This window comes from Paramormyrops kingsleyae, chromosome 7 (assembly GCF_048594095.1).
Source record: "Paramormyrops kingsleyae isolate MSU_618 chromosome 7, PKINGS_0.4, whole genome shotgun sequence".
NCBI classification, from domain to species: Eukaryota; Metazoa; Chordata; class Actinopteri; order Osteoglossiformes; family Mormyridae; genus Paramormyrops; species Paramormyrops kingsleyae.
The window spans coordinates 23,191,366-23,216,479 of NC_132803.1; the positions used below are offsets into that span (position 1 = coordinate 23,191,366).

Consider the following 25,114-nt stretch of genomic DNA (forward strand, 5'->3'; position numbering starts at 1 on the left):
ATTCAGGGAGAATAGCATATGTGACGTAAACAGCCGCCTAAATGCAAACTGCTTTGATAAAGTCTCCTGACACAATTTGCTGTACATAATTAATATGAGCAATTAATATAATTAATTGCTATTTATATAATCATTGTTTATTAGCACGATGCTGTATTTTACCATTTTTTTGTTACTTGCTATTTGCGTTTCTGTCTTGTCCTGCACTTAGCAAGTGCCAAGTAATGTAACAAATGAAGTGATTTGACTTAATAATTTTAAGTGAGTCATAAATTGTAATCATAAGTTGTGGGCAGCATGGTGGCTTAGTGGGTATGGCTGTGACCCGCGTGTTCCCAGAGTTGGGGCTTTTATTCTGGTTCCCTCCCCATGTTCTTCCTGTAGCCCAATAGCCTGTGCTCAGTGTGTGCCTATTATTATTTGCATTGCTATGCGCTGACATCCCATCCAGGGTACTTTCTGCCTTGGTCCCTGTGCTTTCTCTGAAAAACTGGATATAATTATATATTACCAAAATATGGACCATGCAGAGCTTTGTGTTCTAGAGCACTACAAAATTACAGTGATGACAGGGGGTGTAATATTCCAGACAGTTCACCAGCAAGATGATAAAGAACCAGTTTTCTTAGGAGTGTGAACAAAGTCAGCCAAAAGCTATGGAGCGTTTCTCAGGGTTTCCACAGTAACCGCCAATGGCCTCATACCAATGACCAGCCTTCCTCTGTAGTCTGGCTGACCTCCATTCTCCAATAAATATCTACATTATTTAGAGGAGAGTGTTTCACTGGAACTATTGTACAAGTAACCTTTCAAATTGTGAGCCCTTTCATTGGTAAACATTCATATTCTTCAGATCCTCCTTCTTCCTGAATCACAATTAATGTCAGTTTCTTTCTGCTGTTCACGATCTGATCTGTGCATAATAGGTAGGCCTTCATTTAAACTGTTGCAATTAAAAAGATTTTTTTTCAAAATCAATTACTTTAAAATGTGTGGAAAGTTTCTGTTTTTTTCCAATGTTATATTTGTCTTTTTCAGTAAAGATAAAATATAAATGTAGTATTTCATTATTGCACTCAGAGAACCCACTGAACCTGTTTCTGTCAGAAGCAAGGTTGTAGGCTCTCCATGCATTGTCTTGGACTGAAGTCAATATTCCTGGCGGATTATTAGGGCATGAAGTAATCAGTTGACAAGATGTGGTTCTTAGACGTTCTGTGTTCTTGTAACCTTGGGCAATAAACTTTGATTTATTCAGCAACATAGGCCGTTGCATTAAGGTATAGCCTGTCAAGTTAATAACGTGCCTAAAAGGGTTTTTTTTCTCTCACAGCAAGGACTGACATCAATATAACAAAACAAGCGTAATAAATACGAGCAACCTAATATTCTGTATCTCTGTATGAAACTGGAAGTAGATGGGAAACACAAAATGAACTCGAATTATACACATAAAATACAAATTCATTATAATCTTGTATATATCCTTCGGTAATTTTTCAAAATGATTAATATGACAGCGGACACAATTATGATTATGCGACTGAGCAAAGAACTGCTAGCAAACTGCTAACCGCCGTGTGTTCATACCAAATACGTTGAGTCAGCGAATATATTTGCCATCAATAAACATGTCGGACGCAGTACTTCCGGCCTTCGAAATGCTTCCGATTATGACCCTAACAAATATGTCTGCACCCATAATCACGTTTAGGCACAAAGATAGCGTTTTATCGATTCAGGAAAATGGCTCGTCCGTATTCCCTCGTCGTATGTGTAATTTTAACTGTTTTGAAAACGTAACCAATTATATCCGACGGTAGAAAAACACGCTACGGTAACATTTAGGACCGACCGGAGGTATGTCGGAGTATTATTGGGCTGTTTTTTCCTCATTTTTCTGACTCAACTTCCTGGGTGGAGAGTAAAGCGACGGCGAGGAGTCTTGCTGCTGCTGATGGAAACACTGCACCACAGACAAACAAAGACAATGTGTCGCTTTTTCATTTAAAGGGAGAATCGCCGTCGCTATTACTGTTATTGGGTAAGTTATGATATATTAGTTCCGTGTGTTTCTACGAACAGGATGTTGCGGTTTCATTAGTATCTTGATTTTATGCTGTTAGCCAACTAGGTTTGGCGTGGTAGTCTGAAGTCTGACAAACAATCAACAAATTGTAACCCGATGTGTTATTGGTTCATTAAAAAATAGCCGTTCAGATGGAAATTCCGTTTAAATTATTCCTCTTAAATTTGCTGGATTTTGTGAACAGATTACGAAACCGGTATTTTTTGTGCTCCTAATTCTTACCATTTAGCAAAATATTGGAGCAACCTATTACAGAGGGGTATAAAATCGTGGTACAGTACAGGCTTGCGTGTTTGGGCACTGAAAGGCTTTGGGGACATTGACTGTAACTTCGGACGTGGTCGTAGTTGAATGCGCATTACACAAACAAGATCACATTAATAGAAACTTAGCCGCCTAAGAATCCCACGAAATTGAGGGAGATCGTCTGTTTTCCACACTGGCATTGTTTAAGTTTCACATGTGATTAATTTAACAAAATCACGACAAATCGTGTGACAATCGAGTGTGATTCTGCTGCAATACATTTATTTTAAATGGGATTTTAACTTACCAGAGATAAAACGTCACTAACGAAACCGACCCCTGTAAACTAAGTCCCACAGTTTCGTTACTCTGTGGGTCAGACATACCACGGATGACCGTGATATTATCTATAAAATATAAGTCCAAAGATGACCCTGTCTTATTACTAATTTAAAAGTACATGCATCTTTAGTGCAATAATATAAAGTCACTGATATAAGTACTAAATTATTGTGATCAGTAGCGTTCCTCTTCTTAGTGTTGGTTTTTTATGACTGCTTTATTTAGTTTTTAAAATGTTAATGTTTTAAACTGTAGAAACAAAGGAAATCTTAAGCTTAGAATCTCGAAGTTTAATGTAAGTGTAATACCTTCATACTATCATAGTTTTGCATATGTTAATTTGTATTGTATTGTATTCATTAATACTTTATATAAAAGTTGGTCTAAAACAAAGCATTTTTCTATATAATTACATGAAAAGTAAAGCACTACATGCACTCTGTTCCTGTCAGTACCTAAAATTAGAGTAAAAATCAAGCCTGTTATTTTTTAGCTGCAGCCACAGCAGTGACAGTCTTGTATCATGTTATGTTGAGAATTTGATAAGCACAATAGGATGTCACTTGGGAATGGAAGGGGTTTCATTTAATATGCCTGCTAAAATGATGTCTGAAATGTCTGTACAGCTGTCTTAAGGAGCCTCAAATGCTTATGTACAGTTAAGTTTAATTTGTAGTCAGGAATGTGATTGACGTTTGTTTTCTTCAGTTTAGTATTTTCGTTCAAATAAAATATACTTATTTTTTAATCATTTTTGAATAATTATTATTTTTCACAGAGCAGGTGTTGGCCCCCATGGCACAGAGAGAGTCTTGGGTGTCCAGTAATCAAAGTGATGACTTTAACTTGAACGCCCCTCGCACACTGCATCAGCCTCTGAAGTACAGATAACATCACCTGTGGGGTAAGATCTGTGCTGTGTGTCCGTGCCCCCCTGCGTGTTTGTGTCCGTGCCCCCCTGCGTGTTTGTGTCCGTGCCCCCCTGTGTATGTCTAGTATAATGCATGGCCCACTTTGAAATTACCGGAGCCCCCCAGGTTTTGTGGATTCAGCTAACCGCTGGTTCAGTTATTGCCAATTTACCATGGTCCAAAAGAAAAACCAGTAAAAAATGTTTTTCATTGTTTCTTTTTTCTTTGAGTGGTATAAAAAGCATGATTTTTATTGCCCCTTTGTCCCTTGATACATTGTTTTTTCATTGCTCCATCATCTCTTGCAATTTAGGTGAAAACATCAGAATTGCTTTCATTTGAGAGAATTCAGTACTATACCGTACTGTATAATATACAGTGTACTTTATTATTAATGTTGGTAATGTATTACCTTGTGTAATTTCAGTTACCATATGTAAATACACGAAAATCACATTACTATCTGTCTGCGGATGGTTTGCTATCATATGTAGTTTTGACCATCCATGGTAGGTCTTGGAAAATACGGGGTGGGGGGGGGGTACTTCTGTATTAAAGGCATCCTTTACATGACCCCGTCATTCACAGTACTTGGAGGCGACTGTCATTGAAGTTTAATTTGCCAGGCTATTTCTGCAGATTCAGTTTCAACTAGAATATTTTAATATATCTAATAAAGCTAGAGATCGGCAACAATACCAGTAACCATTGCTGATGTAGTTCAGAGGCTGTATCATAGACAGAAATAACTGCAAAGTAATTGCTTTCTTTGCATGTGATTCACTAAATAGCTGGCTTGTTGGAAGAGTAAATTGATGGTTGGGCCTATCTTTAGTAATTTTGCCATCTATCTTCCTGGTTGCCTTTGGACAAGGACAATTTTCAGGAGTATTTTTGACAAGAAAAATAACTAGCCTATTATAAAGGTTACTATAGAGACGGACTTGATTTGGATGTTGTCGTTTCCTGAGTGATTGTCTGCTTGAGGTCTGATCCTGCTTAGCTGGAGCGTAACATAACAACTGGTAAAAATACATGTGGCAACATGCCGATCTGTTGTCAAATCTTCATCTTGTTAATACATGTATAAAAATCTTCTAGTCTAATGAAAATAATTGTAATATTATATTATGGACTTGAGAAAGCCCTTAGAGTATAGAATATTCTTCCTGTTAGTGTAGTGCAAGCTAAAACCTTGGCTTCCTTTAAATCTGAGCTAGAACTTTGGGATATTGAGTTTTCCCCAAACGAGCTTGATGGGCCGAATGGCCTCCTCTCGTTTTGTAAATTTATTTTCTTATTAAGCACTGATTACCAAATGAAGCGCTCATGCTTAGCACACAGATGGAAGTGATTGTGAATAGAATGGCACATCTTTAGAGTATATTGAGAGTATGTTTTGGATAGGATGTGAGGTGCTGAAATGTTTCATTACCAGAGAAAGAACATTCAGAATTTCCCCCTGGGATCAGTACAGTTAATTTTAATCTTACCATTGTCTTATAAAAAGCACTGTGAAATGTAATTGCTGGATATATTTGTAAGATGCTCTAAGAAATTCTGGTGACAATGGCAGATGTGACGTCTGTGCTTTACCATTTTAAAAACTGCAAGTGGTATTGTCATGTTGCTGTCAGTTTTGTCAGACTTTACAGTTAGATGTGGACCCTTTCTGCACCCAGTTATTGTTGAGTTGATCAGGCTCTGTACTAATCGCCCCAGACAGTAGGTGCCAGCAGCCTTTTTCCTGATCTTTGGTCTTGTGTTATTGTGCTTCCTCTTCTATTGTTATTGACAATGTGTTTCTCTTAGAACATTTACAAGTGTTTTGTTATGCCAAAAGAATACCCCCCACATTCACCGCTCGTTCCATTACGTCTGCGGTTATTTAACGCACTGAACCTTTGTGGTCTACTTCAGTACAATGAAGGGTTGTGTATTCATGCCTCATTTTGGCCTCAAAAAATGCTTTCCCTCTTTCACCCTGGTTCTTTGCGCAGCAGAGAAAGGTACACTATTCCTTTTGTATTTCGGGCTCATTTGGCAATGAGCTTGTAAAGTAGTTTCATTTGATGGAGTAATTTTTGACCTGATGGCTGGTCTCTTGGGGTTTGGGAATCACCCACACTCCCACTCCACCCTGTGCTCAGATTTCTCCGGAAAGTCTGGTCTGGTAAGAAGAGAGAAACGGGGTTCTCGTTAAAGAATGGAGGGCTTCACTTGCCCTTCACTCTGCGAGGTTGGTGGGAGGGGAGCTTTCGAATGCTCACACTCAACGCTGGTCATAAATGGTCTTGGGACTGGCTGACAAAAGCATCCTGGTACAAGGGCTACCTTGTTGTTGCCTGGAAGCCCGTCTTTATCGGTCAGACTGGTCACATTTCCACCCTGAGTGTCGTTCATGTGACAACACTCTGCTTCTCATGCTAATGGTGCTGAGGGAATCACCTTGTAAGCGTCTCTTCTCTGCTATTGGGTGTCAGGTCTGGGCAGTGAGCCTCCGCATTGACGGTCCCGCTGTGTTGTTTGCAGCCTACTGGTTCTGTTGATCCTCCAGACCAGTGCTTTCCAACTCTGCCCTCGAGGATCCCCAGACAGTCCACGTTTATGGGAACAAAGGGGAGAGATTTTTCAGCATTGTTGAAGTAATATTTAAAATTCATCCGAAGGAGTTCTGGAATTGTCTGTCGTGTATCGGTTTTCAGCAGAATTAGACCTATGGGCGATTCTCCCTAAGAATAGGCAGGAGGTGACCTGCAGCTCTAATGGAGGCTTGATGAGGAAAAGCGAGGGGGAGGGAACAAAATGCTCTGGCTCAGTGGAGACAGACTTTGGGAGAACTGTATTTGCTTCAGAAGGCCTCTGAAGTCTGGATTCAATGGGGGGGTGGTGGTCTGGGCTGATGGTGATTCAGGAAAGGCATCCGCTTGTGGCTGGTCAGACAAGCAATACCACCCCCCCCCCCCGAGCCTCCTCCCAATCCCTTGGTGTTGGGAGACTTGAAATGTGAACCAAAAGAAGAGTTTATATAGGAAGTTTGTGCTAGCATGGAAATATCCCTTTTTAAAGGTTGAAAAATGCTTCTTGACGGTGGGAGGGCCTCATTTTTGTCCTTTAGTTTGCCTGTTTAATATTTAATGCAGACCCTCATACTGACCCAATACAGGCCTCATTTGTATCCCTTAGTTTGCCTGTTTTGTTTTAATGCAGACCCTCATACTGACCCAATACAGGCCTCATTTGTGTCCCTTAGTATGCCTGTTTCATATTTAATACAGAGCCTCATACAGACCCAATACAGGCCTCATTTGTATCCCTTAGTTTGCCTGTTTCGTATTTAATACAGGCCCTCATACAGACCCAATACAGGCCTCATTTGTATCCCTTAGTTTGCCTGTTTCGTATTTAATACAGGCCCTCATACAGACCCAATACAGGCCTCATTTGTGTCCCTTAGTTTGCCTGTTTTGTTTTTAATGCAGACCCTCATACTGACCCAATACAGGCCTCATTTGTGTCCCTTAGTTTGCCTGTTTTGTTTTTAATGCAGACCCTCATACTGACCCAATACAGGCCTCATTTGTGTCCCTTAGTTTGCCTGTTTTGTTTTTAATGCAGACCCTCATACTGACCCAATACAGGCCTCATTTGTGTCCCTTAGTTTGCCTGTTTTGTTTTTAATGCAGACCCCGCACCATCTGAACTCTGTATCCAGGAGAGTATAAACACAGATACCTCTGTAATAACTTTTCAAGAACCATATGGAATATAAATCCCTTGGTGCCAGTGTTTTGGCTGCAGCAGGGAATCGGAGGTGTAGCCGTCCATGCCATTTAGTCCAAGTGATGGAACGGAATTCCCTCTAGACTTGTAAACTGTCAATTGAGAATGTATTTAAATCAAACTTAACCAGGAAGACATTTTTAGATCACATGTTGCAAGGAGTGTTGTAACTAGAGAAACCTAAGTCACCTTTTTTTGTGATTTGGATACTTACCACATAGGTGTTAAGATTCTAATGCCGACTTCAATAGGGCTAAAATCACAACTCACTGTTTGGAAGTGTATTATAGTCTTGATGTAAATGTTTTCTTTGACACATGAAGTGGTCATCAGTTGCTTTCCCTTTGTGGCATCGTGTTCATGATTCAACGCTGACAGAGTAGCCGCTATGGGACCTTGTCTATTCAGGATTTTCTGTGCTTGAATCGTTTCCTCCGTTTGCTCGAATCTATAGAGATTTAATGTCTCCCCTCATGTCAGTCTAGTAACGGGGATAATTCTTGTTCCTCTTTTCTGTGTATTCCGTTAAATGGTAACATAATTTGACATTGGGTACCCAGAGCTGTGAACCGTGTTCTAGGGTAGGTATTGCTAATGCTTTGTACCTTTATGGTATCTGTAGTTTGCATTCTTATTGTCTGAATGAATTGCAGTGGACATACACTTATTGAATGTTGTTTACAAAAGGTGTCCTTTATGCAATTGTTTATAATGCACATTGTTGTTGGTGGTTGTTTTGTGTGCATGTTCCCCATCTGCCACCCATTTGCCTCTGAGAAGCTGAATTAGCTGGAGCCTGTTTATGGAGACGGGAAAGGGGAGTGGCCCCAGCACTGCAACCTGAGGCACTTCACTGCTCATTTCGGCCCGACTGGAGCCTATTTATGGAGATGGATAAGTGGAGTGGCCCCAACACTGCGATCTGAGGCACTTCACTGCTCATTTTGGCCCAACTGGCGCCTGTTGTTTATGGAGATGGGAAAGGGGAGTGGCCCCAGCACTGCAATCTGAGGCACTTCACTGCTCATTTCGGCCTGACTGGAGCCTGTTTATAGTGATGGGAAAGGGGAGTGGCCCCAGCACTGCAATCTGAGGCACTTCACTGCTCATTTCAGCCAACTTGAGCCTTTTCAGTGTCTGCTGAGAAGGAAGGAGCTGCGTAAGATGCATCCACGTGCTTAATAAAATAAACGTGCGCCCTCTAGCTTGATGGTTTTAATGGCTACTTGGCAAAAGCGCTCCTCGAGAATTTTTATAGGTGTTATTGCCGTACACATCGGCGGAAAAATGGTGTGACTAAATGTGGCACCTCATACTTAAGGGCTTATAAAGCTCATACTACTGTATGTTTTTAGGTATGAGGGATTTTTGTTTTCATAGCATGTTTATGGCTGTCCTTTCACGCTCTTGTGGTTGTTTTCATGCTTGGTAGAACATTTGAGGTCAAATTTATCAAACTAAACACTTAGGTTCTTGTCTTTTGATATTATTAAAATCTCCACAGTGGTTAGCATATATTTGTTTTTATAGTATATGAATATGACTATTTGAATATGTTAGCTTGTATCCATACTTACTCTGTAACATTTTATGATACACCAGCTGGCTTATGCTGAGTATTTTTACATCCCAAAAGAAAACTATAAAACATTTGGTTGATCAGAAAGAGCTATTTATGTGTTCAGGTGAGATGATGAAATCTTCTCAAGTGATGTCTTCGTTTTTTTATTATTATAATAAACATATGTTTCCTGTTAGACGGTATGTGTTTGAATTGAAACCAGAGTAAGGAGTGGTGTGTTCTACTCCTGATTTGCATTTTGTAACATCTGCAGCGTGATATACCACAAAGTTCAGCTTTTATTCTTGAGTGGTGGCAGCTGAAGCACAGATGGGACTTGTACGAGTGTAACAGTATTATTATGTATTTAACTCCTTTTGTGCGATTGATTAACGGTTAAGGCAAATACAATTAGTTCAATGCTGAAGGCTATTGATCTGATTATAGATGGTCTGTGAGATAATGACAGTAACCATTAATGGGAACCTTATCTCACGGCCCTGCTTTCCTGTTGGCAGCTTCAGTGAAATCTTAGGGGTAGCTGGGATTCGCTTTCGCAGTGTTCTTAAGGCTGTACTGAGACTGGGAGATCCGTACCACGCCCAGGCACGCTTTAAGAGGTGGGCCTGGGGCAGCTTCAGTTGGACTCGGACTCGGACACGTATGACTAGTGTGATTGCTAACAGCAGCCAGATACGGAATACAGACATAATGTCAATGATGCGACTGGCGCATGCATGCAGACATGTACATGAACTGGACCCAGAAGGAATGGACTGAGTAGGCTGCACAGATTAGGAAGCAACAGATATTTAAGAAACCCTGCAGCAAAGGGATCAGTTTGGTCTATAGAAGAGGTGCAGTATTTGCTGGAAATTTCAGCTGACGAGTATCCAGGAACTACTGAATGCAACCCACAAAAACTCTGAGGTATTTGGTAACATATGGCACTATTTCATATGTGCAGCATAATTAAATGAAAATTGCTGCATCGCATACTCAGATCTACAAAATAGACGTTAATCAAGAACTCCTCTGTGCTGTGTGGTAGTGCTTTTCTTCCTGTGTTTTCTTCAACAAAAAGTCGCACGGTGATGATGAAAGCAAATGCAGGCCCGGATTGTTGAGTGCAATGTGAGCGCAGGCTAGCGGGGGAGCAGTCGTGCTCAGGTACGGCACACAGCAACTGGGCCGAGTGTGAGTATGGCCTAAGAAAGTGGGAGGAGCTCTGGGCGCCTCATTTTGCTGGCAGAGGTTGCAGTGTAGAAAGTGACTTTCCTTAGTTCTGGAACATTCTGCTGTGCTGTTACCGTGGGGCACCATCTGTTTGGTCATTGGTTGGGGTCCACAGAGCCGGAATACCTGTGCGGTGCTGAGACCGAGTGCTTGCAGGGCTGTTTAGAAATGCATGCAAATCTTTTACAAACACTGCTTAAAATTCTCATCCAGTTTCAATTCCTTCACCTGTTTCAGGGCCTAAATGCCTTAACTCTGTCTTGTTGCATTAGTGGCCTTAGAATGTGACATTAGTGTGTGAGTGACAAGGTTTTCACAGTGAAAAATATCAGGTCATGCAATATTATCTTTTCCAAATGAAAACCTTCATAAAATAACTTAAAATGTTACGATACATCAGACGCTGTTAGTTCCTATTTGTTTTTTGCATTTATGATTAGTACTCATTAATTGCAGCTGTACCATCTGCCTTTTCACGCTCATTTCAAATTAAACAGACAACTGCTTGGACACCTGCACAAGCTTTTGTCCTTTGTATTAAATTTGTACATAGTTTCAATAATAAAGTTTTATGATGTTACATTATTTTTATGATTTTAGCATGGTATATGCAGTGAAACAACTGAATACATTTGACACGGATGAAACCTAAATTCACACACAGATTTTGGACAAGGAAAGATGTTAACTGTGGCTGTGAGTTTGGTATGGCTCATACTGCTTACCGTCAGTCATCATCTTTGGTTTGGGAACATTTTGGTTTTCCAATATATTACACACACCAGAGCGAGTGTAGTTGAAAAGACCTAAGCTGCGTTTAATCTAGAGATGCACCGATCCAGTATTCGGTATCGGCGCCGATCCAGACCTATTTGACGGATCGCGTATCAGCCATGCGTGACCGATCCACGTCCTATACTTACTTATTTAGTTTTTGGCAATCTCTAAAAAGATAGCTCCTATTTCGTGTTAAATCTATTTCTACAATCAATCACACGACAGCTCTTTCCCATTTTACATGGGTTTTTTTTGCGGCATTCAAATCGAACGCTAACGCTGCCCCTCAGTCTTTTTTGCTACTCAGTGGGTGTGAGTACAGTGACTTCCGCCTGCTGTGATGTCATGCGCATACCCTTCGCAGTACGAGGAGCGTAAGATAAGACGTGACTTTCTGGGAGTATTTTACACTCTTAACAGAAACCAGTAGCACAGCGATTTACAATCTTTGTAAAATAAAGTTTTGAGAGGTGGGAATAGCGTTTAATGGACAATCCCACTTAACAAAGCGCACGCAACTGTGCGAGACAAAAAAAGCAATGGATGATTTGGGAGTCACTAACCTGGACTGTCTTGCGAACTCGCTGCAGCTTGTGATACAAGAGGGGCTGCCATCGCAACAAAGTGTAACTGAGCTGATGCCAATGGGAGAAAAATAGTGTTAAAATTTTAAGCATTCGCCACTTGTGTATACCTGCTTTGAAGATATTCATATTGGACTGCAAATGCCTCAGAAACGCTTAAAACAAGACGTACAAACGAGGTGGAACAGTATGCTATATATGTTTGTAGTGGCCTAATTATTTTATTATCTTAGGCATGCTATGTATTTATCTAAGTTTTTTTTATTTATTTTTTATTTAAATGACAGACTTGGGCACAAAAATCTGCGCGTCATGTCATTCACTTTGGTGTACAAGTCATCTTGGGAGACGGCTGATGCTATGGAGTGGCAGAGTGACTATCTCTTATGATGGACACAAGCAGGATCTCTGCCTCTATTCTCATAAATGCATTGTGGGTAATTTAACACATGGTAATTATACAGGTATGTGGGGAAAATAATGATTGCCAAAACATAGAGATGATTTCAGCAGGAAGTACGGAGTGTCTGTGCTATTTTGTCCTGAGGGATGATATTTTGTTTCTGTTTGCACCGTCAAAGCTCAGGCAAAGGCGAGAAGGTATGTTATCTTTAGGCTGTATGAATTCAAAAATGCACACATTTGATGTTGGTGACATTTAATGTCAATTATAAGCTATGCAGCTATTTTTAGTTGTCTTTCCTCTTTGTTGCCTTTGGATTCCTTAAGCTGTATTAGAAGCTCCTTCCTCGGTAGGGCGTGGTTGATTAGATGGACAATCAGAGGATGTTCTGGCAGGGATGAGGTGGGGTTCATTTGGTTGCTAGTGCCCCCCCCCCCCCCCCCCACAGCACACATACACATGCAGTGGCCCCAGGGCGCCCTGAAACTCCAGGAAATGAAGAGGGAAAATAGCACAAAATGCCTGCTCATGCAGTGCCGCCTCCTACCATCAGAACATTTTACAGTTTGATATGCCTATTTCCTACAGAGTCCGCCCATTACCCCCCCCCCCCCCCCACCCCGTTCTAACCTTGTGTGGTGAGGGTCAGATGGCCGGATATCAGACTTGCACATGTCATTTCTAAACTTTTACCCGTTCTTGTAATCATTCACAGATTTCGTTTTTGGGTTAACCAAATTCAACTCTAAGTGCATTCAGGAATACCAAACCTGTGTCAGAAGTTTCACTTTTGGAGCTGCATGTTTCCCCGCTTCTTACATGTATAGTTATGTCTTTTTTTCTTACATGTATAGTATGAAGTGTTGCTCAGGCAGGTACTGCATCGTTAGCAGAAGCTGCCAAAGGGCCGACTTAAGGAACAAGTGCTGCTAGGTTGTTTCCAGTAAGTGACCAGTAACAAGTGCAGATAATCATTGGAGCAAGAGTGGTACAAAATATGGCAGCATAAAAGCTATTTGAATAAAGCGCAAAATATTCCAGAGCATCCAGAAGTGCTGAGTTTATAGAACTGAGCAGATGGTCATCAGAAGTGTCCAGCGTTTGTGTTTATGCTGCTTCCGCCTTTATCTGTTTATCATCCCAGATGAAATTAAAACACCGAAGATGTTTTGTCTGTTGTAGTTCAGGCTCTTGACAGCTATGAATGTGACCGTTTTGTCTTTAGACAGAAGAGAGCGCCTTGCTGTTTCATAACTGGGTTTCCTGTTCTTCATAGCACTATCAGACCATAGTATGAGTGTACACATTTGTCACATGACAATAGAAGTTGCATGCCGCATTCTGTTGTTTGAATATCTTTGCATCTCTCTCGCTCTCCGTCTGCAGGTAAGCCATGATTCCCATCACAGAGCTGCGATACTTTGCAGACACGCAGCCAGCATACCGAATCCTGAAGCCATGGTGGGACGTCTTCACAGACTACATCTCCATTGTCATGCTGATGATCGCGGTGTTTGGGGGAACGCTGCAGGTCACCCAGGACAAGATGATCTGCCTGCCTTGCAAGTGGATGATTAACACAAGCTGTGACACTTACCCACATGGGCGCTATGTCCAGAGCAACCTCTCCTCAGTTCTGCCCTTTGAACCGAAGGGGATCCAGTATGACTTGGACAGGCACCAGTACAATTATGTAGATGCTGTGTGTTATGAGGACCAATTGCATTGGTTTGCCAAATACTTCCCTTATCTAGTGCTCCTTCATACGCTTATATTCCTGGCCTGCAGCAACTTCTGGTTCAAGTTTCCCCACACTAGTTCCAAGCTAGAACACTTCGTGTCCATTTTGCACAAATGCTTCGACTCTCCCTGGACGACACGGGCCCTGTCGGAGACCGTGGTGGAGGAGAGTGATTCAAAGCCACCAGGGAAGATGAACGGCTCCATGGACAAGAAGACCTCAAGCATCAGTGAGGATGTGGAGGCCAGTGTGCCGATGCTCCAGAGGATGAAATCTCGCATCGAGCAAGGCATCGTGGACCGCTCGGAAACTGGTGTTCTGGACAAGAAAGAAGGGGAACAAGCAAAGGCACTGTTTGAGAAAGTGAAGAAGTTTCGCCTGCATGTGGAAGAGGGAGACATAGTGTACAGGCTTTATATCCGTCAGACTATTATCAAAGTCATCAAATTTATTCTGATCATCTGCTACACTGGATACTATGTTCGCAAGATTCAGTTTAGGGTGGACTGCAGTGTGGACATCGAGAGCTTCACGGGTTATCGGATGTATCGTTGTGCCCATCCACTTGCCACCCTCTTTAGAATCTTAGCGTGCTTCTACATTACATTAGTGGGAGTCTACGGCCTGATCTGCATGTACACTTTGTGCTGGATGCTGAGCCGTTCTCTAAAGAAATACTCGTTTGAGTCGATCAGGGAAGAGAGCAGCTACAGCGATATTCCCGACGTAAAGAATGACTTTGCCTTCATGCTGCACCTGATTGACCAGTACGACCCCCTCTACTCCAAACGCTTTGCCGTTTTCCTTTCGGAGGTGAGCGAGAACAAGCTCCGGCAGATGAATTTGAACAATGAGTGGACCCTGGACAAATTGCGGCAACGGGTTACGAAGAATTCACAGGACAAGCTGGAGCTACACCTCTTCATGCTAAGCGGCATCCCAGACACAGTGTTTGACCTGCTGGATCTCGAGGTCCTGAAGCTGGAGCTCATCCCCGATGTCACCATCCCCCCCATCATCGCCCAGCTCTCCAGTCTGAGGGAGATGTGGCTCTACCACACGCCAGCAAAAATCGAGGCCCCAGCCCTGGCATTCCTGCGGGAGAACCTCAAGTCACTGCATATCAAGTTCACTGACATTAAAGAAATTCCTTTATGGATCTACAGCTTGAAAAATCTGAGCGAGTTGCATCTCACGGGCAACTTGAGTGCTGAGAACAACAGGTACATTGTTATCGATGGGCTGCGGGAGCTGAAGCGACTCAAGGTGCTGAGGCTGAAGAGCAATCTGACCAAGCTGCCGCAGGTGGTCATGGACGTGGGTGTGCATCTGCAGAAGCTATCTGTAAACAATGAGGGCACCAAGTTGATGGTGCTCAATAGCCTCAAGAAGATGGTGAACCTAACAGACCTGGAGCTCATCCGCTGTGACCTTGAGCGTATTCCACATTCTATCTTCAGTCTGCACAACTTACAGGAGATTGACCTGAAAGACAACAACCTGAAGACTATAGAGGAGATCATCAGCTTCCAGCACCTCCACCGGCTCGTGTGCCTTAAGCTCTGGTATAACCAGATTGCCTACATTCCCATTCAGATCGGCACACTCACCAACCTGGAGAGACTCTACTTGAATCGCAACAAGATTGAGAAGATACCCAGCCAGCTGTTCTTCTGCCGTAAACTACGCTTTCTGGATTTAAGCCACAACAATCTCACCAGTATCCCCGCAGATGTTGGATTCCTTCAGAACCTACAGTACTTTGCTGTGACTGCCAATAGGGTGAGTTCCTCATTTTAATCTCCTGGCCTTTTAGTTAATAATAGGTGTGGCTTCCTGCAGCAGTCAAGGATACTGTATACATAGACTCCGGAAAGAGAACTATTAACAGAATGGCATTTTCAGTGAATTTTTAAAGTCATCGAATCAAACTGTGGTATTTAAATTTTAGAAAGAGAAGGAAATGGTTTCATTTTTTTGCCTATATGTTGTAACAGATCTTTTTCGAAATCACCAGTGAAATTTGTATTGTGCAGTCTGTATAATCTATGTGTAGAGGCCCATTTCTCCAAGTAGAAAATGCTATTCAGTTTGTAGCACACGCACATTTTAGTGGTATGCACACCAATTGTAGAACTGACTATGCGAATTTCAGTAAGACGCTGTTCCATGAGGTCCAAGAAAGGTGCTGACACGTGCTCCATTAACAGTTGTATTAAATGCGTAATTGAATTTTATGGATGTATTCAACGTAGGGCTAGAACCTATCTGCCAGTTAATTTGCCTATCTGCCAGTTAATTTGCCTATCTGCCAGTTAATTTGCCTATCTGCCAGTTAATTTGCCTATCTGCCCCCCTCTCCCCATCCGAGTCGTAAACTCGAGTCCCCATACTCGACTTCTAATGTCATGGGTGTTCCGACACTCTGCAGTCTGTCGGATCTGTAGCTTCCTGTGGAGGAGGGGGCCTGCTGTGTTTGTAGAGCCCCAGCCTGTGTGTGTGGGGTGGGGGCGACTGTCAGCCAGAACCCAGCCCCATCTCACCCAGCAGCTACATACTGCAGCCCCACCTACCCTCAGGAAAACACTTAGTGGTTTGTAGGACGTCTTAAGTGTGGTTGCTCTTTGAATGGCTTCTGTTCAGAAGGCTTTTAAACATACTTAATAGAATATTGCCAAAAAGCTTTTATTTGTTACGATCACTGTGTGCATGTATGTGTGAGTGTTTTGTTTCTAAATACATCAGCATCTAAAGCTCAGGCCCCTATTTTCTTTAATACTAGGGCTGCTACTAATGACTATTTTTCTATAGATTAATTTATCAACGATTTTTATCAATTGGTCAATTAATCGCAGTGATTAATATTCCTCCAGAAAATCAACTTTAACGTTCAATGTAACTATTTTGACACCAACAAAATGTATGCCATTGCAGGGCTTTAGATAATGTTTTTCTGCACTATACAAACATTATTTTCAACCACAATTTGATAAGCAGATTAGCGGCATGCCTAAAAGTATTTATGAGATGCGTATTGTGATGCCCAAAAGTTAGTAATCTGTATATATTTGGCGTATCCTCATGCTTAATAAATTGGATTAGCGGACCGTGCCACATGATACACAAGCGATGAGCACTGAAGTCGCGATGAAAGAAGGGACAGACCAGCAGCCAAAACATCTTTTAAAAGAGGAGACTGTTAAGGTAAAATGATGATGGTGGTGTGGCGGAACTTTTTGCAGATTAAAGTCAGACACCTTTTTTGTAAATATGGTTTTCATTTTTATTTCAGTTCACAAATTTTTTTCTTTTATTTAGTGTCAATTTCAGTTTTCATTTACAATAGTGACACTGGACCCAAGTCCAACGTGCATGAACGCACATCACAGGACCGTCAATCCATGTAGAATTTTAGCCTAAACGTTTTCACAAACACTTATTCAATGAAGATTCCAATGTAGTAGACAGACAACTTTATGGGTTTAATAATGAATGTATTTGGTGGCTACAAGGACAAAAGATATTAAAAAGCTCTCCGTACTATTGGTAATATAATAAACATGAACAGACAACACGGTTGGTTTTGCTTATTCTGGCGTTCCGTCACCCAGAATTGCACCCGTGCGTTTCCTCTTCAGACGCTCATTCGTAGCACTAGTGTGTTATATCATAATGGCAATTTCATTAAAATAAAAAAGTGTCTTTCAAATATTGATGTCGACCTTTTTTCTGCATCGACATCGAGTACGTCGACTAATCTCAGCAGCCCTATTTAATACACATTACTGTATTCAACCATATTCCTAAGGCTATGTGTTGAGACTTGTCATCATCTCTTTTGGCCTGATTTATCCCCTGTCAATACACCCATATAAATCAAATTTATATATACTGCTTTTTGTCCTCCTTTCTTTATTGTAAATATCACGCCTTTTTATTAGTGATGCACGATAATGCATTTTTCAACCGATACCGAAAATCGATAATTTGCTCCTCCTTACAGCTGATAGCTGATAATGTCAAACCGATATTTGTATTAAAAGACCTAATAAAAAAAGGAGTACAGAAAAACAAGAACAAATGTAACTTTACAAAAGCAGAATTTATTTCTACTTTTTCACATTAATGTGGACAGGCATCAAAATCAACATCCAACCTACAACAAATTGTCAATGTGTAATGGTAAGTTTTTAGGGGATTTTTTTTTTTTTAAATACTTCATTGCACAACAAGGCTCTTAAAAGTAAGCCATTTTTTGTAATGTTGAACATAACATTAAAGAATAATGCGAAGTCAGTGTCAACATAATTGGTCTATTCACAGAACAGAATATAACCACAAAATTCATACTAGTGAAAATCCAAATAACACTCAAAGTGCAAGAAAATGCAATGTGGTTCAATTTAAAACCAAAACGAGCACAAAATGCTACTCTTCAACCTCTTTTTTTTTTTTTAACTGAGGGTGAATCAGTGGAAGATTTTTCTTGATAAATAGAAGCTGCTCTGCCTTCTCACAACTTAAGCGGTTTCTTTTTTCATCCACTACATTTGCACGGAAAAGTAGACCCATATTGGTGAAGGAACCGCCATGTTATCTTAAGCATCACACATGCGACATGAGCAGTGGTGGCGCCGCAGTAGGATCTATACAGAATTACAGTAGTAGGAACTGCGCAAATTTGGAGGCTAAATTAAGTTCATAATTATCAGATTTCATTATCGGTTGAATTTTTCGTTATCAAAATTATCGGTGTGATGTCATAATTGTCATTATCGGCCAATAATTATCGGTGACCGATATTATCGCGCATCCCTACTTTTTATGAATTTATGGAGGTGAAATGATCGCACTGAAACTTAGTGGCGGTGGCATTTTATCCCGCCTGTAGTAGTCCTGTAATACTTTGACATCAGTACTCACTGGCTCTACTTTTTTGTTTTGAACAATCTCTGTTAATAAAGTATTGGCCAACTATCGGTATCGGCCGATAAAGCAATAATCGACTATCGGCTGATGGTTAAAAATAAGCCGATATTTACAGCCGATAATTCCTGTAAAATGGTGATCTATATTGCTGTGTTCTCCCCATACTAAGCAGTTAGAAAAATGTCTGCTATGTGGAATTATTTTAATGTTGATGAAAACAGTGCTGGAAATGCATTTTGCAAACATCGCTCTGCTAAAATTTCACATGGAAGATCTATCAATAAACATTTCAATACAAGGAATTTGATTGGTCATCCTAAGGTGATAAAGTTTGAAGAGTTTCTGAAAAAACAAATACATTTCAAGAAGGCTGCAATACTGCCGAATAACGCTAGTCTGTCAGTAACGTGAGCATTTGGTAGCAAAAGAAAATTCATGCCAACAGTGAAGAAAATTATTTATCTCACTTGATTTTCAGCCCTTCTGTTATAAATGTTATAAATGTGTACAGTTATAAAATAGTCATCTGGGACTGTTATATGCCAGAGTTGGTATTTTCTTACCAGAAAATGTAAAAATATGTAAAAAATACTTTCATATTTTTGTAATGACGCTTTTTAATTTATTCGGGTTGAGTGTCCCTTTAAACTTATGTTAAGTAGAACCTCCCAAATAATCAATATCGATATCAGTTTTCAAAAGAATTGGCTTTCATTATCCACCAGAAATTTCCTTATCGATGCATCACTACTTGGAACATTTTGAAATCGTAAAATGAACATTTGAAATCCTAAATGTAGTACTTATTCACACAGAACAAACTTAAATCATTGTGGCAGGGTGCTGTATGTGCATTTCTGCTAATGAATAGGAATGTTTGTTTAAGTTAGTTTATGTACCTCGAACAATAGGAGCATAAAGTTTTTGTTCCATGGGTTATGAAATATTAATTGATTCCTATTTCAAGGCCAGGCAGTGGCATGAGTGTCCTTAGTCTTAACAAAACATCCCCTACAAATCTAAAATGAGGTAAATTTGTTTGCAGAAATAAACAGTCCAGCCTAATTAAGAATTTGGGGGGCGGACAGTATTCTCTGGAATGGGCAGGGCTAGTTTTTTTGGGGGGAAACTGCTACATTTGTTAGTCTTAGCTTCAAGCTTCAGTTCTGTCATTCAGGTGAGTTTAAGAGCTCGTCACAGTCACATGAATAAATGTAACTGACACACTACAGTGATGTCATTTTAACATCTAGTTACTAATTGCTGTCTTCTTTTAATTTGTTACTAATTTAATGTACAAAACACTAAAATAGTTTTCCATTATTTTAAATGGCATTTCCAGTCCAACCCAAAAACCCCAAACAGTTTTCTCAGATATATAAGGCACAGGTAACAATCTGAAATAATCAGAATTTGATGTATTGAGGCATAATTGTACTTGCTAAAGGAGGACGAGAACACTTGATTAGTGGGGGGTGGGGGGTGGGGGGTAGATGATCACGGATTGGGTGCGGCAGACATTCCATGCCACACTGTTTTACACACGTTTGGCTGAAAAAATGGTGTTTGTAAAGTATATTCTTTGGTCAAAAATGTAGGAAATGTTATAGGAAATCGACCCATAAATGAAAATTGTGGTATCTAAAAATACACTAACCGAATTACTGTAAATCAAGGAATTGTTACATTTATGAAATTGCTTTGGGCTGTGAAAAACTGTTTTGGAGGCGAAACGGTTCTGCGATAATATCACACATATAACTGATAGTATAGTAATAAATGATACTAAATAGTGAAATGTTACGTTAGCGAGTTAGGTTGGCGTGTTAAGAGGTGCTTGTTATATTTTCAGTGTGTTGCAAATTCTGGCACTTTAATTACATCAGATTTAATTAATTCTTTGAAAATTAAAGTTCTAAGTCGGCCGGGTATCAGAAAGATGGAAATGTTAAAGGCAGCAAGCTCCGAAGGCGTGGGTGGCATGCTTGGGGATCTCCGTAGCGTGGGAATAGCTTGCCTGTCGATAGGAGAATGAAAACCAGTGAATGGGTATATTTATTTAAACATAACTGAAGGATTAAAGACATCTATACACTGATATTTAGCTGTTAAATATGATCAAATGCTGTGGTTTTGAAGAGCTTATGCTCTTAGAAAAGGGATTTGTATCCTTCACAGAGTGTGCTTTTGAAAATTGAAAAAATGTATGCAGATGGATATTTTAGTTAAAATACCTTGGTGTTTATTCACTGTTGGAGGTGTTGCATCCTTGGAGTATCCTAGCTTTTTGTTCTGGATATGATGTTCTGGGAGTGTTTGTGCTGGAAATGCCTCGTCAGGCATAAGAGCTCCTCCCACCTTTCCCTCTGATAGCCCCTCCCTGTGCTCCCCCCGTCCCGTCCCCCACGTCCGACGTTACGGGTGCCTTGGAGCACCTCAGATTAATAACGTGTCCGTCAGCGGGGGGCCAGTCAGAGCGGGACTGAGACCTGGCTGCAGGGACGGCGTCCCCTCACTAATTTTGGATGCACCCTTTGTGATTTTTGTTCTGGACCCTCTGCACTGTAACCCAGAAGGCATGAAATGTGTATGGCAGTGTTAGTCCGCGATAAAGCAGGTCATGTTAAGACAGTCATGTATGTGAGTGCTTCTTCCATCTGAAAGGTCGGGGCGTAACGGTGCACAAAAATCACAGTTCAGTACGTACCTCGGTTTTGAAGCCACAATTCGGTTCGTCTCCATCATGATGCACATTGACTGTACCTGACATGCGTACCGAACCAAAAGACCCCAACCGAAAATTTTCGGTACGGATACGTGTACCATTACAGACCTACTGAAAGGTCATTCTGGTAAAGGTGTATTTTAAGTGCTGTGGTGGCTTGTTTTATGTGGCACATTCAGTGTGGTCTGGATCTGCAAGGTGATTTTCTAAATGTCTCCTCGCTCTTGTTCCTAGATTGAGAACCTGCCCCCTGAGCTGTTCCAGTGCAGGAAGCTGCGCACGCTGAACCTAGGCGGCAACTGCCTGCAGACGCTGCCGTCGCGTGTCGGCGAGCTGACGGGCCTGATGCAGCTGGAGCTGAGGGGCAACCGGCTGGAGTGCCTGCCTGTGGAGCTGGGGGAGTGCCGCCTGCTCAAGAGGAGCGGCCTGGTGGTAGAGGAAGACCTCTTTAACACCCTGCCGTCGGAGGTCAAAGAGCAGCTCTGGAGGACCGAGAAAGAGCAGGCCTGAGAAAACTGTGATGAGTCCTAGAGGATTCTAGAATAGTACTGTCCCCCCACCCCACAGGAGGACTGTCAAGTTTGTGTGAAAGTTGTTGCAGAAGGAGGGACGGGTGGTGGTCGGCCATTAAACGATTGGCAGCATCGAAAACTAGCCAGTGAAGCTTAGCTTTTACCTTTCCATTTCAAGTATTTCTGTTATCTGTAAGCAAGACCATGTGACTGAGTAACAGATAGGGACTGGGAAGTACGAACAGAAAGCAGACCGAAAGTGAAGGTTTGAAGGGATGGACATCTTGGTCAGAGGGGCGCCCTGCCTGATCCTCTGGGTATGACAGCCTCATCGGGCCACCGCTTATGTATGTTGTTGGACAGTGTTTCTGAGGTGAAGGCCTCTAGGCGGTGTCCAGGATTACCCTGCTCAGGGTACCACTCTCACGTGATCTCATTTGGCAGTTGGCCCACATGGTCTGCGTTACATTCTCGTCCGGCCGGGCAGTCGCATGCAAGAACATTCACATCTCGCTAACATCTACACTAATATCCTCGAAACACCTAAAAATGGAGAGCCTGAAACTTACCAGGGAAGACCAGTTGACAACTAATCTACAAGTATTTCGAATTCAGTCTGGATTTTCAGCACTACTCGTGGGCGATGCCTTGTGGTGATGCATCGACCCTTTGCTGTTGCGATGTTCTCCATTTGTGCTGAGAACATGTCATGGATCTGCATAGTCTGTTGGTGCACTGTTGCTATCACGGATATTTAAAAACTTATAATGAACCAAATACAACTTTTTATCCCAAGGTGTGGTTTGTATTGGGACTTCCTCTGAGAAAGGCCTCAGTGTGCGTGCAATATTTTCTTACATGTTAAAAGAGCTTGAAATCCTTTGTTTTGGTTAAGCATCTTTGCCTTAGGTTTAAAGGGAACTGCTACAGTGGGATTTTTGCAGACCAGCTGATAATTGTTACTAAAACTGGCCTTAACGTACATGTATCGTTTTGTCGGTAACTGAGGTGATATTTTCCATTTGTAAAATAATCATTTAGATGTCTATGTTCTCAGCATTGGACTATGAGTCCATAATTTAATGCAAAAGTAATCTAGCCAATGTAACAAGGTTTTACTCATTAGAAAGAGAGAATAATTAGATTAGAATGAAAATAAATACCCGTATTCAAAGGCAAAATAAGATGTAACTCTTAAATTGGAAAGTACTTCATGCATATGTTTTAAGGCTCTTTTCGGGTTGGTGGGCCCTGCTTTCCTTGGACTGAGGTGGTATTTGTACAAGGCTGAGCCCTCTCTGTACACGCCGAACAAGGCTACACCCACATTGCAACGAAATGTTCCTCCACTGTCCCTTGAATGGGGGGTGATTGTGAGCTGTGTGTGGGGGGGGGCAGGGTGGGTGTGACTGGCCTCTGACACTGCTGCTAATTCAGTTTCTCAGAATAATTCTGTCGAATGAACGAGACTTGGATGGTCTAGGGTGTTGAGTCCATAGGTTTTAAAACCTGAAAGAACCTTTCGGCATTTGTTTCGAAGGTAAAGCAATGATGGTATTTTGCCGACGTTAGTTTTTCCGAATTTACAATGCTGAACACGCAGTTACATTTGCTTCAGATTTGCTTCAGAGAGAATGTTCCCTGAGGTTGTTTTTCTAGAATCAATAATGTCCGTTGCTGGCGTCACATTTCTCTCTAAATCAACAGCTCAGCAAAAATTTCAAGTTTCCAGAAAAGGGAAGTTACCTGTTTTAGGCATTTGCACATTATTTTCATCTTCTTGGGTCTGTGCAATGAACTGCGTGTAGAGACAATCAGTAGGTGCATTTAAGCTTGTTTGCATGTTGCGCCCCCTTGTGTGAGAATGGAGTAATACATTGGAAGCTTCGCGTATGTCCGTCATATCTTGTACATGACTCAAGTATTTTGACCCAATAATGGTTATTTGGGCATTTGTAGATAGATCTCATCATGCCATATTAAAATGTAAAGTTATTCATTTTAACTTTCAGTGATGGCTTGTGGAAATTTGATGAAAAATACCAAGTACAACCTATTAAGATCAGTTAAAATGATGCAGTAAATTTCTGAAATACTCCTTCCCTCTGTATGATCGGAATTCTTGTGTTTTTATTTATTATTCCTTTTAGTCTGTTTTAAAATGTGTGTCATTTACATATTAGATTGGCACCTGAGAGTTCTGTGTATTCAAAGTGTAATCTAAATTAACACTTTGGAATATTTAATACCTTCATGCAAATAGGTGCAAAAATTGCATTATTTTTGTCATGAGTTGTAATATGGCCACGATATATTTAAAGACAAATGCCAGTGTCTGTAAAGGGTAATTGTGTTTCTGAGGGGATGTTTGTATAAACCAGTCTCCGTTTATACAATGAAAGATAGATGAGACTAATCTGACCTATCAGTGTTTGATGTAGTGATGTTCTTCTGGAGGGACTTTTTCAAAGCTGTCCACAAAAAATAAATACATTTTAAAAATCATGCATTTTTGGCATCTGCTGAGCAGCAAATCCTTGTGTCCAAAATAAAGGGGGAGAGGAACTTTGAGTGTCTGGCTTCTAAGCTAAACAGTATTATCCATATTATGGTTAGGTTGTATCGTTGTAGATTTCGTTGCTTATATGATCATTGAAATGTAACTGGGTATATGGAGGTACCCTGTTTTCATGTCAGTGGGCTCAATGACAGTTTGTCTATCGTTAGTTCCAGAGTAAGAGATTGGGATATTCTAATATGCCAGCAGCTACAGCACATTCACAGGTGTAAATAGTCCCTGGAAATATTGTGGGGAAAAATGGCCCTGATTTCCCCCCCCCGGCTCTATCGTACATGTGCCACTGTCCCGTTCCTATTGGTTGGTTCCATTAATATCATACAGTTTGGCATTTCTGTCATAACCCGTCTTTTTTTTTTTTTATTAATTTTTTTTTTTTTTAAATGTCAACATTTTCATGTTGTGAAAACAGTATTTTTCCCACGTTGCCAAAAACCTAAGTTTGAATGATTTAAATGGCTTCTTTCGGTGTACATGTGAACAATGTCGGTCGCTATCTTCATTGTAAGTTTTTTTGGGATACATATTTATGTGTAGCTTTTTTTTTTTTAACAATGTTGACTTCAAATTACAATAAACATAAGCGTAGCAACATAATTTGTATTAACGTGTATTTTTCCATCAGAATATGGTTGCTAATTTGTGTTATTGTGGATGATTTACTCGAAAGCCTAAATTGAGGCATGTTTTTCCGCAC

At 41.0% G+C, this 25,114-nt stretch overlaps 1 protein-coding gene across 2 annotated transcripts; it reads left to right on the plus strand.

Annotated features, from left to right (window-relative positions):
• The first annotated feature begins 1,684 nt into the window (after positions 1-1,684).
• lrrc8aa (leucine rich repeat containing 8 VRAC subunit Aa) lies at positions 1,685-25,014 on the plus strand. 2 transcript variants are annotated; one of them, XM_023807944.2, is made up of 4 exons: positions 1,685-2,044; positions 3,456-3,581; positions 13,319-15,455; positions 21,562-25,014. In XM_023807944.2, exons 3-4 carry the CDS (start codon positions 13,326-13,328, stop codon positions 21,835-21,837), a joined length of 2,406 nt encoding a protein of 801 aa, XP_023663712.1. In that variant the 5' UTR covers positions 1,685-2,044; positions 3,456-3,581; positions 13,319-13,325; the 3' UTR covers positions 21,838-25,014. The 2 variants fall into 2 exon arrangements, with proteins under 2 accessions (XP_023663712.1, XP_023663714.1); XM_023807946.2 differs by having other exon boundaries at positions 3,461-3,581.
• Positions 25,015-25,114: the final 100 nt, after the last annotated feature.